Source organism: Gorilla gorilla, chromosome 6 (assembly GCF_029281585.2).
Source record: "Gorilla gorilla gorilla isolate KB3781 chromosome 6, NHGRI_mGorGor1-v2.1_pri, whole genome shotgun sequence".
Classification (NCBI taxonomy): domain Eukaryota; kingdom Metazoa; phylum Chordata; class Mammalia; order Primates; family Hominidae; genus Gorilla; species Gorilla gorilla.
In genome coordinates this window covers 84,221,291-84,235,093 of record NC_073230.2, presented here as the reverse complement: position 1 = coordinate 84,235,093, position 13,803 = coordinate 84,221,291, and the positions used below count along the sequence as shown (strand labels likewise).

The 13,803-nt window shown below is 43.7% G+C and overlaps 1 protein-coding gene across 5 annotated transcripts in view; it reads left to right on the top strand.

Annotated features, from left to right (window-relative positions):
- The window catches only part of POM121C (POM121 transmembrane nucleoporin C), a 57,731-nt gene that overhangs the window by 31,103 nt on the left and 12,825 nt on the right, over positions 1–13,803 (top strand). For 4 of the 5 annotated variants that reach the window (XM_063708167.1, XM_031012961.3, XM_031012962.3 and 1 more), the window contains 4 exons: positions 3,923–4,138; positions 4,455–4,616; positions 6,348–6,428; positions 7,896–8,067. In XM_063708167.1, the coding sequence (XP_063564237.1) occupies positions 4,074–4,138; positions 4,455–4,616; positions 6,348–6,428; positions 7,896–8,067 (480 nt within the window). In that variant the 5' untranslated portion in view covers positions 3,923–4,073. Of the gene's footprint in view, positions 1–1,796; positions 3,430–3,922; positions 4,139–4,454; positions 4,617–6,347; positions 6,429–7,895; positions 8,068–13,803 lie in introns of those variants that run through there. The other variant, XM_019030519.4, reaches the window with a different exon arrangement.

The following is a 13,803-nucleotide window of genomic DNA, read 5'->3' as shown; positions in this document are numbered from 1 at the left end:
TTTATAGTATTTTATTATATGAATTATACCAGTTTGCCCATCCTTGTGTTGATAGACATTACCCATGAAGTGTGTTCACATTGTCTGTGATACAAATAATGCTTCAGTGACTATCTACCCAGAATGGGATTGCGGGTTTATAGGATACATACTTCTTCACCCTTATTTTTTACTAGTTATTGCCAAATTGCTTTCCAAATTGTACTGTTTCATATATCCACAACGGCATGAGTTCTGTTTGTTTCACATCCATGCTAAGACTTGATCTTGTTAAATTAATTTTTCTAGTGTATAAATGAGTGCAAAATATTGTTAGTCTTTCCTAGATTACTAGTGAGGTTAAATGTATATGTGTATGTACGTATATGCACATATGTATATATTATTAGGTATTTGTGTTTCCCATTCGATAGCTTTTTTATATCAATTGTCCTTTTTAAAAATTGCGTCATCTTTTTGTTATTGATTCTTTGGAGTTCTTTATAAATTCTACTTATGAATCCTCTTTTGGTTATATGTGTTACGTTGTTTTTCCCAGTCTTGGCTTGTCTTTTAGATGTGTATCTTGTCTTTTCCCATACAGAAGTGTTAACTTTTTGTGTGTGTGTGATCTCACTCTGTTGCCCAGGCTGGAGTGCAGTGGTGTCATCTCAGCTCACTGCAACCTCTGCCTTCTGGGTTCAAGCGATTCTCCAGCCTCAGCCTCCTGAGTAGTACTACAGGCACATGCCACCACACCAGGCAAATTTTTGTGTTTTTTTTTCGTAGAGACTGGGTTTTACCATGTTGCCTAGGCTGGTCTCGAACTCCTGAGCTCAAAGCAATCCACCAGCCTCGCCTCCAAATGTGCTAGATTATGTGTAAGCCATCACTCCCGGCCCAGAAGTACTAACTTTTAATGTAGTCATATGTATCTATATTTCCTACATGATTTGTGCCCTTTGTGTATTCATCTCGTAACCTCTAAACACAGGAGTGCCCCGAGGGCTCAGGCTATGGACCTCTCTATTTACATTAATTCTCAATCATCTTGCTTGGTTTCAGGAGATCTGTACCCTGGTGGCTTTTATGTGTAGCTCCTCCACTTAACTCCAGCCATACACAATAATTTAAAGAGCCCCTACTGACCTAGATACTATGTTTCTTCTTCACCTGTTACCCAGGTTTCTTGAGTAGGGAGTCTGCAGTCACTGCCTCCATTTCTTCACCTTCCAGTCGCTGTTCAACCCAGGGCAGCCTGGCTTTTGTCCCACTAGTCTACTGATACTGAGATTTTTTTCTTAAGTAACACAGTCCCCCCTCCGCCCCCCCCTTTTTTTTTTCAAATTAAGTCTTATGTGAAATCACAGTATATTAAATAGAAGAATTACTTTGGCACTGGGTTGGGGAGGAACTGGAACCCAAACTGCACCTTCTTCTCATCTCTCTGAGTTGCCCCAGAGGCATCTATACCTTTCCAACTTTTCTATCCCCAAAACACCCTAATCTCCAGCGATACTGAACAATTCCATCTCTGGACTTCTGCACAGTGCTCCTTCATCTTCCTTGAACCTGCCAGACCTCTCAGCTCCAGGAGCACTTCCCTGCCTTCCTTCCCCTTTATCACAACTTTTTTTTTTTTTTTTTTTTTTTTTGAGATGGACTCGCTCTGTCGTCCAGGCTGGAGTGTGCAGTAGCATGATCTCGGCTCACTGCAACCTCCACCTCCCGGACTCAAGCAATTCTCCTGTCTCAGCCTCCCGAGTAGCTGGGACTACAGGCACGCGCCACCATGCCCAGCTAATTTTTGTATTTTTAGTAGAGACGGGGTTTCACCATATTGGTCAGGCCGGTCTTGAACTCCTGACCTCAGGTGATCCGCCCGCCTCCGCCTTCGAAGTGCTGGGAATACAGGCATGAGCCACTGCGTCTGGCCTCTTTTTTTGTTCCCGTTATCACACTGATGACATTGAATTGCAATCTTTTACTTACACATCTTCCTTACTAAACAGAGCTTATAAAGAGCAGAGATCCTCTATTTTCCCCCTTAATCTCTTTAATGTATATAAACAATGGAATGAATAAATCAATGAATGAATGTCTGAGGAAACTTAACTACACCAAAGTGTATTGGCAGACTACCAGACTTTTTAAACACCTTTATTAAGATATAATTCACAAACCATACAGTTCATAGGGTGGTGCAACCGCCAACACAATCTAATTTTAAACTATGTTTATGCTGCTACGAGAAAGCCTATACCCATAAGCAGTCATTTTCTATTCCCCACCCCCAAACCCACTCCTTAGCCCTAGGCAACCACTAATCTACTTTCTCAGACCGATGACTTTAGCATAGGTATAAATCGATCACAGAGCCTCAAAATCCACCCGATATCTGGGCCATGATGTGAAATTTGGTAGGTAATCGTCCCACGTTATCAACTTGTAAAGTAGAAATGGAAGTGGGGGGGGAAAACTCAGCCGCCAGTGGCGTTTGTGAAAAGCACCTGGTAACAGGCTGTGCTGGAGGGGAGTTCAGCCCCTAGAAAAGATCACGGATTAGGAATTACATAAGCATAGGTCTCGGGCCCTTTTATTTTGGACGCGATCCTTTCACGGGATCGCCTCCGGATGGGAGCCGGATGGGATCCCGGACGGGATCGTCTCGCTGGGAGCCATGCAGGAAACCGCAAGAGTCAGAAACAGGCGTTGAAGGCAGGCGGCATTTTCCAAAACAGCTGTGTATCGGGAGCTGCCGGGCTGTAGCGCCTCCCCGAGTCGCGCGCGCATGACGTAGCGGGCGCGCGATGACGCGACGCGTGGCGCGGTGCACGCTGGGATATTTAAGTCTCCTCCGCGGCGCGGAGCCGCGATGTCTCCGGCGGTTGCGGCGGCTGGAGCAGGCGAGCGGCGGCGGCAGATAGCGAGTGTCAGGGACGGCCGGGGCCGGGGCTGCGGCGGGCCGGCCGGGGCGGCGCTTCTCGGCCTGTTGCTGCTCGGCCTCCTACTGTACCTCGTGCCTGCTGCGGCTGCGCTGGCCTGGCTGGCCGTGGGGACTACCGCGGCCTGGTGGGGACTGAGCCGCGAGCCCCGAGGTTCGCGCCCCTTGTCCTCCTTCGTTCAGAAGGCGCGACATCGGCGAACACTGTTCGCTTCGCCTCCGGCCAAGTCGACAGCCAACGGAAACCTCCTAGAGCCGCGGACCCTGCTCGAAGGACCTGACCCTGCCGAACTGCTCCTCATGGGCAGTTACCTGGGCAAGCCCGGGCCGCCGCAGCCCGCCCCCGCTCCGGAGGGCCAGGACCTGCGGAATAGGCCTGGCCGCCGCCCACCCGCCCGCCCGGCGCCGCGCTCCACACCGCCCTCCCCGCCGACCCATCGCGTTCACCACTTTTACCCCTCTCTCCCCACTCCTCTTCTCCGACCCTCCGGGAGGCCTTCCCTACGGTAAGATGCGCTGATTTTGTCAGATCATCCTCTGGCTCGGCTGGCTTGAAATCGAGGACTTGACTTTTAAATCCGATTTGCTTTTTCATCAAATCCGAAGGGAATTGTGTGTGGTTTTGCCCTCCTTAACACCTTGGTGTGTGCCAGCCGTCTCCTGGCCTCTGACTCTTGGTGTGACATGTGTTGCCAAAACGATTCCCTTCTTTCCAGTTCTAAAAACTCCCCGAATTTTAGTGCAGTCTAGATTTAGTCTAGATTTAGATTTTCCCTCTCAAATTGTTGCAATCCATTGTTGAGACAGCTGTTAAGCAGCTGTCACTCTCTGCTCTTAGATGGAATAGGGGAAAGTTGCCATAAAAACAACGTGTTCTGTGTTGCGTAGAAAGAGACTTAAGTTCTTTGGAAAATGTCTTAACTGGTGGGTTTTTAACCGTCTAAAATTTTGACATTCTTTTATACTTTGTTTCCATGATTTGTCTCGCATTCTCTGCAGGGATCGTGGGACTTTACCAGATCGGTTTGTAATAACACCTCGAAGACGCTATCCGATCCATCAGGCCCAGTATTCCTGTCTGGGGGTACTTCCCACAGTGTGCTGGAATGGTTATCACAAGAAGGCTGTGCTGTCCCCTCGCAACTCCAGGATGGTGTGTAGCCCAGTGACTGTGAGGATCGCCCCTCCTGACAGAAGATTTTCGCGTTCTGCGATGTGAGTATTATCGTTGGAAGAATACTCTCCCTTTTCGTGTCCACTTTATTCTTCTCCAGTTGTTCCTATGACAACATGACTACAACGCAAAAAAGAAAGGACGAATCTGCTTGTTTGAATGAGAAATACCAAATTCTAGTAAAACCGTTTGTTTTTCACTTTTTGCCATTAACGAAAAAGTAGCTTTACTTGCTAAGGGGAACTGTTGTGAGTGTATAAATTATACTTTGGCCTGTTGGTTAGCTTCTGATTTCCGTTTCTGATATGGCATGGGAATTAAAATATCTTACGCCTAGAATATTGTCTTTCATTATAGACCAGAGCAGATAATCAGCTCAACACTGTCCTCACCATCAAGTAATGCCCCAGACCCATGTGCAAAGGAGACTGTACTGAGTGCCCTCAAAGAGAAGAAGAAGAAAAGGACAGTGGAGGAAGAAGACCAAATATTCCTTGATGGCCAGGAAAATAAAAGAAGGTAACAGGCTCAGGAGAGTACTAAGCCAGTTTCCCGCTCGGACTCCTATGGGATGAGATGTAGACATTCCCGTAAAGATACAGAGGCCACCTCCAGTTTGTGAGCCTTCATAGGCCTCCTTCTTTGGCTTTCATGAGAGAACCTAATAACAAGGGTTTTAATGCTGTTCATTTCAAGGCACAGGTTAGATCGATGTCATAATTTACCTTTTCTGTGAGTAGCAGAGATAAGCTGACAGCTATTAGCTATGTTAGCCTCATGCTTCTGTAGAAACGTGTTAAAAGTTTATTTTCAAGAAAGAAGGCTCTAAGTCTTCCAGTCGGAATTTTGTGGTGTTCAGTTATTTGGGTAACCACCAGTTCTAGTGTCTTTTTTTTTTTTTTTGAGTTGGAGTCTGTCTCTGTCCCCCAGGCTGGAGTGCAGTGGCCCGATCTCAGCTCACTGCAAGCTCAGCCTCCCAGGTTCATGCCATTCTCCTGCCTCAGCCTCCCGAGTAGCTGGGACTACAGGCACCCGCCACCATGCCCAGCTAATTTTTTTTGTATTTTTAGTAGAGACAGGGTTTCACCATGTTGGCCAGGATGGTCTCGAACTCCTGACCTCGTGATCCGCCCACCTTGGCCTCCCAAAGTGCTGGGATTACAGGCTTGAGCCACGGCGCCCGGCCCACCAGTTCTAGTGTCTTAATTGTGCTTAAGGAAATGCTTGGGAAAGAAAAATGAAAACTAGAGTTTGGTAGTTTTATCAATAATGAGATTAAAACCAATTTCCTGGCAGGGCAAGGTGGCTCACGCCTATAATCCCAGCACCTTGAGAGGCCGAGGCGGGTGGATCACCTGAGGTCAGGAGTTCGAGACCAGCCTGGCCAACATGGTGAAACCTCGTCTCTACTAAAAATACAAAAATGAGCTGGATGTGGTGGTGGGTGCCTGTAGTCCCAGCTACTCCAGAGGCTGAGACAGGAGAATTGCTTGAACCCAGGAGGCGGAGGTTGCAGCGAGCCGAGACCATGCCAGTGCACTCTAGCCTGGGTGACAGAGCGAGACTGTCTCAAAAAAAAAAAAAAAAAAAAATTCCTTACGTGGTTTGTAAAATAACCTAATGAAAATGGAATAGTTTTCTAATTACAGAAAGAAAAGAAGTTGAAGTGGGTGAGCATTTACTGAGCACCCACTGTGTATGAGACCCTACTGCAAGTACTGTGGATAGAGCAGTGGACAAGACAAAATCTCTGCTCTCATGGGACTCTTGAGGGAAACACCATTTTATGAGGCTGGGTATGGTGGTGCATGCCTGTACTCTTAACACTTTGACAGGCCAAGGTGGGAGGATCGCTGGAACCCAGGAGCTCAAGACCAGCCTGGGCAACATAGTGAGCCCTCGCCTGTACAAAAAATTAAGAAATTAGCCAGGTGTGGTGGTGCATACTTGTAGTCCCAGCTGCGCTGGAGGCTGAGGCAGGAGAATTGGTTGAACCCGGGAGGCAGAGGTTTGTTGCAGTGAGCCAAGATTGTGCTATTGCACTCCAGCCTAGGCAACAAGAGTGAAACTCTGTCTGAAAAAAAAAATTTACCTTTCAGAAACTTAGGGATTTTAAACAACCATTTTCTGGTCTAGCATGGAATCTGTGCTCCATAGAGATAGTATAAGGTCCCAGAAATGTGAGAATACACTTTAAAGGGACAAACAAAGTCATGTCATTTCATTTGAGACTTTTTTGATTTGTCGCAGGCGCCATGATAGCAGTGGCAGTGGACATTCAGCATTTGAGCCCCTGGTGGCCAGTGGAGTCCCCGCTTCTTTTGTGCCTAAGTAAGTGCGAGTCCATCCAGATGAAATACCAACTGTTTGGAAAAAGGCCTGATCAGAGCTGTTGCCCTATAGATTTTCCTCTTTGTTTTTTGCATTGCTTAATTAGTTCAGGTTCATGTCTTTGAAATTAGGAATATTCTGAGTAACCTGTCACAATTAACTGCCTTCTGTCTAATTCCTTTTAATGTTCTTGCATTAATATGGATGAAATATGCTGAGACTAGAGGTTTTATAAATATATTTAATAACCAAGCACATACACAGAAGGATTGCAAAGTTTGTGCAGCAGATAAGACAGTATGAAACTTAAATGTTAAATTTCTACATGTCAGTTTAAAAACAAATTGGAGGAAGAATTGGGTGGAAAGGAAAGTGGCTCAAAAGTCTGTGTGGAAAGACTTAGGATAACTTAGATACCTCATCTGCGTCAGCAGTGTGATGTGCCCACCAGGAAAGCTAAAGTGCTCCTGGTCTGTGCTGTTAGAAGAAAGACTAGAATGAGGCAGGTATTCCTGCCTTCCGTAGTTCTGCTCACTGTCCGTGGAGCACTGTGGTCAGATCAGCGTACTGCACTGCGAGGGAGGATGTACACAAATGGAAATTCATTCCCAGTGAAGCAACGAAGATGTTAAGGAGATTTGCAACAGCCCAAAGGGGTGGTGGTGGATGATGGGGTTTTGGAGGTATGGAAGTATTAACCCAGAGGAGAAAAATCTCAGGAGGAATAAAGAAATAAGTGAGGGAAGGACAATGGTCTGCAAAAAACCAAAGGACTGTCTCTTGAAAGAAGCGAAATAACTTGCTCTGTTTGACTTCAAATAGGATCCGTGGGTGAAAGTTAGAGGAAATACATTGTAATCCACTGTGAGAATAAACTGGTTCATGGTTGACGTGGGTCACTCTAGGAGAGAGTTGTCTATATTGTAACAGGTTGGATGACTGTCCTACAGGAAAGATGCATAGGAGATTTCTGTTTCCATTGGAGGTTTAGAAAAATGATGGGTTCCTCTTAACTCTGATTTTTTTTTTAACAGCTTTGTTGAGGTATAATTGACATAAAATAGACCGTACTTGTTTAAAGCATGTGACATTTTGACACGCATACACCTGTGGAACCATCCCACCACTAAGATAATGAACATCCATGACCTCCAAAAGTTCCCACATGCCTGTAATCCCTCTCTTTAGTTCCACCCGTGTCCCCAGGCATCCGCTGATCTGTCTTCTGTCACTGTAGATAGGTATGCATTTTCCAGAATATTCTATAAATCATACATTTAAGTTTTAAATATTTGGCTTTTCTTACTGACTTTGTCAGATAGATTTGGCCAGATTGTTAGCAGTAAAAATTAAAAGCATTATTCTCTTCCCTTCATGTTATTAAGAAAGATGTCATGACCGTGGATGAAATCGTAAAAGAATGTTGCCTTCAATAAAGCATCTAACTGTCTTCTTCTCTTTTATTAGGCCTGGGTCTCTGAAGAGAGGCCTCAATTCTCAGAACTCAGATGACCACTTGAATAAGAGATCCCGAAGCTCTTCCATGAGCTCCTTGACAGGCGCTTACACAAGTGGCATCCCTAGCTCCAGCCGCAATGCCATTACCAGTTCCTACAGCTCCACTCGAGGCATCTCACAGGTACAAGTACAGCTCTTGTAATGTGGGGGGCATGAATTCCCAGCGTTCATTCATTGATTAGGGCCAGACATGGTAGCTTAGCCATGTAATCCCAGCACTTTGGAAGGCCAAAGCGGGAGGATTGCTTGAGCCCAGGAGTTCAAAACCAGCCTGGGCAATATAGTGAGACCTTGTCTGTACAAAAGAATCTTTAAAGAAATTTTTTTAAATAAAGTAATTGGTTAGCAAAAGTTTACTAATTACCTTCTATCTGTTGGACATTAGGATTGTCTCTAACTAATAGAAAATACAGATCATTGAGTGATCAATATAGGCCAGCAGAACGGAGTAGAAAGCCCGGAATGTAAAGCAGTGCATGTGTGCGAGCTGATTCGAGACAGAGCTGTGATGTAGATAAACGGACAGAGGGTGATTCGAAAGGTAGACTGAGTCCAGCTTGTATTGGGTCATAAAAGAGATTTATAGGCGTTTAGAATTGAGCGCAGGGTTTTTAAACAAGTGGTCATGATTTTTTGGAAAGGGGATTATCGCATAGTATAAGGAACAGAGCAGGCTTTGCTGCTGGACAGACTTAGATTCAAATCTTGGCTCTGAGGCTGGGCGGGATGGCTCATGCCTGTAATCCCATCACTTTGGGAGATCAAGGTGGGAGAACCTCTTGAGCCCAGGAGTTCAAGAGTAGCCTGTGCAACAGAGCGAGACTGTGTCTCAAAGAAAAGGAAAAAAATGCTTGGCTCTGACATCTAGTAGCTATAAGGTCTTGGGCAGACAATCACATAACATCTCTTTTTCTTATCTCTGAAGTGCTGTTGCAATGATTGAGGGTAATATTTAAAAAGCAGCTATTACAGTGGCTGTCAGTAAGTGGGTACCCAGTGTACAGCAGCCAGACAAAAAGATGTAAAGCATGTAAGGAGAAACGTTTTTGAGACGAGGAAAATTTTGAGACGAGTTCATCAGCCCAGAAGGCTCTGAGTCATATAAATGAACATTAATAACCATCATACCATTATCCCTCTTAAATTATTAACCTTAATATTATTTAATATCTAGTTATTATTTTTGATATGCAAACTTTTCCAGCTTTGGGAGCCAAACTCCTGTATCCTTTATTTTGATCCCAGCAGTCTTCGACAGATAGCTTCATTGCTTTTTGCCCACCTTCCCAAAGTCCATTTTTAGCCTATACTGAAGTTGGTTGTTTCTTCAAAAAGCTTTGGTTTCTTCCAGTTAGAACTGTAGAGACTACAGTCTAAGTTTTAGGAGAGATAAGATAGACAGATCATCTAGAAAGAGGAATGTAAAGAATTAATTCATAATATTCCAAATTCAAATTTATGGTGGCAGGATTTTTTATGTAATCTATTTGATTTTATATTTTTATGTATTACACCAAAAATGTTGGTTTATAATTACTTTGATCCTAGTACATGCAATTTCTTTTTTTTTTTTGAGACGGAGTCTTACTCTGTTCCCCACGCTGGAGCGCAGTGGTGCGACCTTGGCTCGCTGCAATCTCTGCTTCCTGAATTCAAGCGATTCTCCTGCCTCAGCCTCCCAAGTAGCTGGGATTACAGGCTCTGGCCACCACGCCCAGCTAATTTTTGTATTTTTAGTCAGACACAAGGTTTCAACATGTTGGCCAGGCTGGCCTGGAACTCATGACCTCAGGTGATCCACCCACCTTGGCCTCCCAAAGTGCTGGGATTACAGGTGTGAGCCACCATGCCTGGCCATGCAATTTCAAAATAGCAATATCAGTGTCATTATTAACACTGTCATTATTAAGACTGCTGAAGTCAGTTTAAGAATTGTGATTCATTTTGTCTTTATATCCCTCTGTGAATCCTAGGGACATGTAATCAATATATCGTGTTTTAAAGTAATGTTAATTGTCCTTTGGGTACACCAACTTTATATACAGTGAGGTTCGTTTGTTCAGTATGTTTGAAAGTTACAGGGATTTCTGTTTTCCTTTTTGAAATAGTTCTATTTTAAATTACATAAAATACTTGTTGTTTCAAAAAAAATACACTAAAACAAGATACACTCAAAAATTCAATTTCCATCCCTTTCCACTCTACATTTTTCCTTCCTCTCCATTTTTATTATTTTTTGATTATCCTTTGTTGTTCTTTTTTAAACGATATGCATATCAGTGTATCTGAAAACTGCCACCTTCTAACATTTAAGGTAGTAGACAGTATATATAGATTTGAACCTTGCTTTTTCACATAATAGACAGTTGAGGTCATTCCATAGCAGTACACAGAAACTCATCTTTGGTCTTACAACTGCATAGGTACTCTAGTCCTCTATTGACAAACGTTGGGTTGTTTCAGTCTTCTGCTATCACAAATAATGCTGCAAAGAATACATTTGTTCATATGTCCTTTCACCCTTGGCAGTTTTGCCTCTGGAAAAATTCCTAAAAGTCAGATTCCGGTCAAGGGTTAAATGCGCATGTAATTTTGCTGGGTATTGTTAAATCCCCCTACAGGGCATGTACCACTCAGCATTCCCCTCAGTATTGTATGAAAGGGACCATTTCTCCATGGCCTCACCAGCAGATTTGGTTATTGTAGCTCTGGGCTTTTACCAATTTGACAGGTAAAAAAATAGTATCTAGGATGGGCGTGGCGGCTCACGCCTGTAATCCCAGCACTTTGAGAGTCCGAGGCAGGCAGATCACCTGAGTTCGAGACCATCCTGGCCAACATGGTGAAATCCTGTCTCTACTAAAAATATAAAAATTAGCTGGGCATGGTGGTGCACGCCTGTAATCCCAGCTACTCGGGACGCTGAGGCAGGTCTCAGGAACCCAGGAGGCACAGGCTGCAGTGAGCAGAGATAGCGCCACTGCACTCCAGCCTGGGCAACATAGTGAGACTGTCTCAAAAAAAAAAAAAAAAAAGCTAGCTGAGCGCCACCGTGGCTGACTCTTGTAATCCCAGCACTTTGGGAAGCCGAGGCAGGTGGATCACCTGAGATCAGGAGTTTGAGACCAGCCTGACCAACATGGCAAAACCCCATCTCTACTAAAAATACAAAAAATTTAACCAGGTGTGGTGGCGTGTGCCTATAATCCCAGCTACTTAGGAGGCTGAGGCAGGAGAACTGCTCGACCCCGGAAGGCGGAGGTCAAGTGAGCCGACCTCATGCCACTGCCCTCCAGCCTGGACAACAGAGTGAGACTCCATCTTAAAAAAAAAAAAAATAGTATTTAATTTTTGTCTCTTATGAGTAGTTTGATCATCTGTTCACATGTTGAATGATTATTTTCAGTTCTGTTTCCGTGAGTCTTAGTTCATATCCTTTACCCATTTTTCTGAAGGGCTACCAGCCAAATCTCATGTTCAAGAGTTTTTCCTATAGTAGAGAAACCTATTCCAAATGAAGCAAAGTTTTGAATGTAAAATAGAAGTGCAGTGTTACAAGAAACAGGCTCCTCACACGTTGCTAGTGGGAGTGTCAGTTGGTACAGCTCTCTAGAGGGCTGTGTGGCAGGAATTGTCTACATAAGAGATAAACGCACCCTTTGATCAAGCAGCTTTACCTTTAGGAAGTTATCCTACACACATACTGGGAAATGGATACAAGGATTTAATGTAACATTGTTTTAATAACAGCAGCTTGGAAACAATCTACATGTTATCTTTTCAGGGAGCTGGTTGAATAACTTACAGTATTGGTGTAAGTTGAAATATACTATGTAACTATGAAAAAGAATAAGGCAACTGAAGACGTACTCATGAGAATGATCTCAAAGGAATTATATAAAAAACAAGGGTCAGAATTGTATAGTATCCTCTATTATTCGGGCTTTTAAAAATCTTTTGGCCAGGCACAGTGGCTCACGCCTGTAATCCCAGCACTTTGGGAGGCGGAGGTGGGCAGATCACCAGGTCAGGTGATTAAGACTATCCTGGCTAACATGGTGAAACCCCGCCTCTATTAGAAATATTTTTTAAAAATTAGCTGGGCGTGGTGGCGGGCACCTGTAGTCCCAGCTACTAGGGAGGCTGAGGCAGGAGAATGGCGTGAACCCGGGAGGCGGAGCTTGCAGTGAGCAGAGACCGCGCCACTACACTCCAGTCTGGGCGACAGAGCGAGACTCCATCTCAAAAATAGATAAATAAATAAATATATTTTAATATGCATAAAATAATTCTTACAGGATATATTAGAAGCTGGTCATTGTTATTGAGATAAAAAGGAAATTTACTTTTTACTGTACATTCTTTTTTTTTTTTTTTTTTTTGAGACAGAGTCTCACACTGTCGCTGGGGCTGGAGTGCAGTGGTGCGATCTCAGCTCACTGCAATCTCCACCTCCTGGGTTCAAGCGATTCTCTTGCCTCAGCCTCCCAAGTAGTTGGGATTACAGGCTCTGGCCACCACGCCCAGCTAATTTTTTGTATTTTTAGTAGAGACAGGGTTTCATCATGTTAGCCAGGATGGTCTCAATCTCCTGACCTCATGATCTGCCCACCTCGGCCTCCCAAAGTGCTGGGATTACAGGCATGAGCCACCGCGCCTGGCCTCTTGGCTCTTGTCTATTAAGTTGTCTTTTTCTCAGAGATTTGAATATGCTTTTTATATATTCTAGATACAAGCTCTCTGTCACGTATGTGTTACCACAAAAGTGTCCTGCTCTTGCCATTCTACTTCCTTGTAGTTAGCATAGTTTGTGTAGTATTTAGGAAATCTTTGCCTGTCCAACCTAAGGTCATGATAATTTTCTTCTATGCTACCTTCTAGAAGCTTTATTATTTTATTAATATTTTCATATGTAAATCCATAATCCACCTGAAATTGATTTTTGTGTGTGGTGTGAGGTTGGGATCAAAATTAGTTTTTTTGTTTGTTTTTTACTATAGAAATACCCATTTCTCTCAGCAACATTTATTGAAAGGACCATCCTTATTTCTCTGCAGCACTGCCTTTGTCTAATTTAAGTGTCCGTATATATGTGGGTCCATTTCTAGACTTTCTTTTGTTCCATTGGACTATTTTTCTTACTACCCTTGTGCCAGTCTTTGTTTTACCCCTACCCTTATACTTAAGTCTTGATAGAGTCAGTCATCCCCCTTTCTCATTTCTTTTCAGGACTGTCTTGTTTCTTGGCCTTTTGCATTTTCATATAATTTTTAGATCAACTTGTCAATTTCCACACACACACAAAAAAGTTTTGAGATACTGATTGGGATTGCCTTTCATCTACTGATTACTTTGGATGGAATTAACATTGTTATAATATTGACCTTGTTTACTTCTAATCTATGAACATGGAATGTCATTCATTTCTTTATTTAACTTTTGAGACAAGGGGTCTTGCTCTGTGGCCCAGGCTGGAGTGCAGTGGCATGATCATAGCTCCTCACTACTGCCTTGAAATCCCAGGCTCAAGCAATCCTCCTGCCTCAGCCTTTTGAGTACAGGCATGCATCACCACACCTAGCTAATTTTAAAAAACTTATAGTAGAGACAAGGTCTCACTATGTTGCCTAGGCTGGTCTCAAACTTTTGAGCTCAAGCAGTCTTCCCACCTTGGCCTCCCTGAGTGCTGGAATTATAGGCATGAACCACCATGTCCCACCTCTTTAATTTATTTACATTATCTCTAATTCATCTCTGTAGAAGTTTTACTTCTCTTGTATTAGATTTATTTCTAGGTATCTGGTTTTTGTTTTGTTTTGTGAGATGGAGTCTTGTTCTGTCGCCCAGGCTGGTGTGC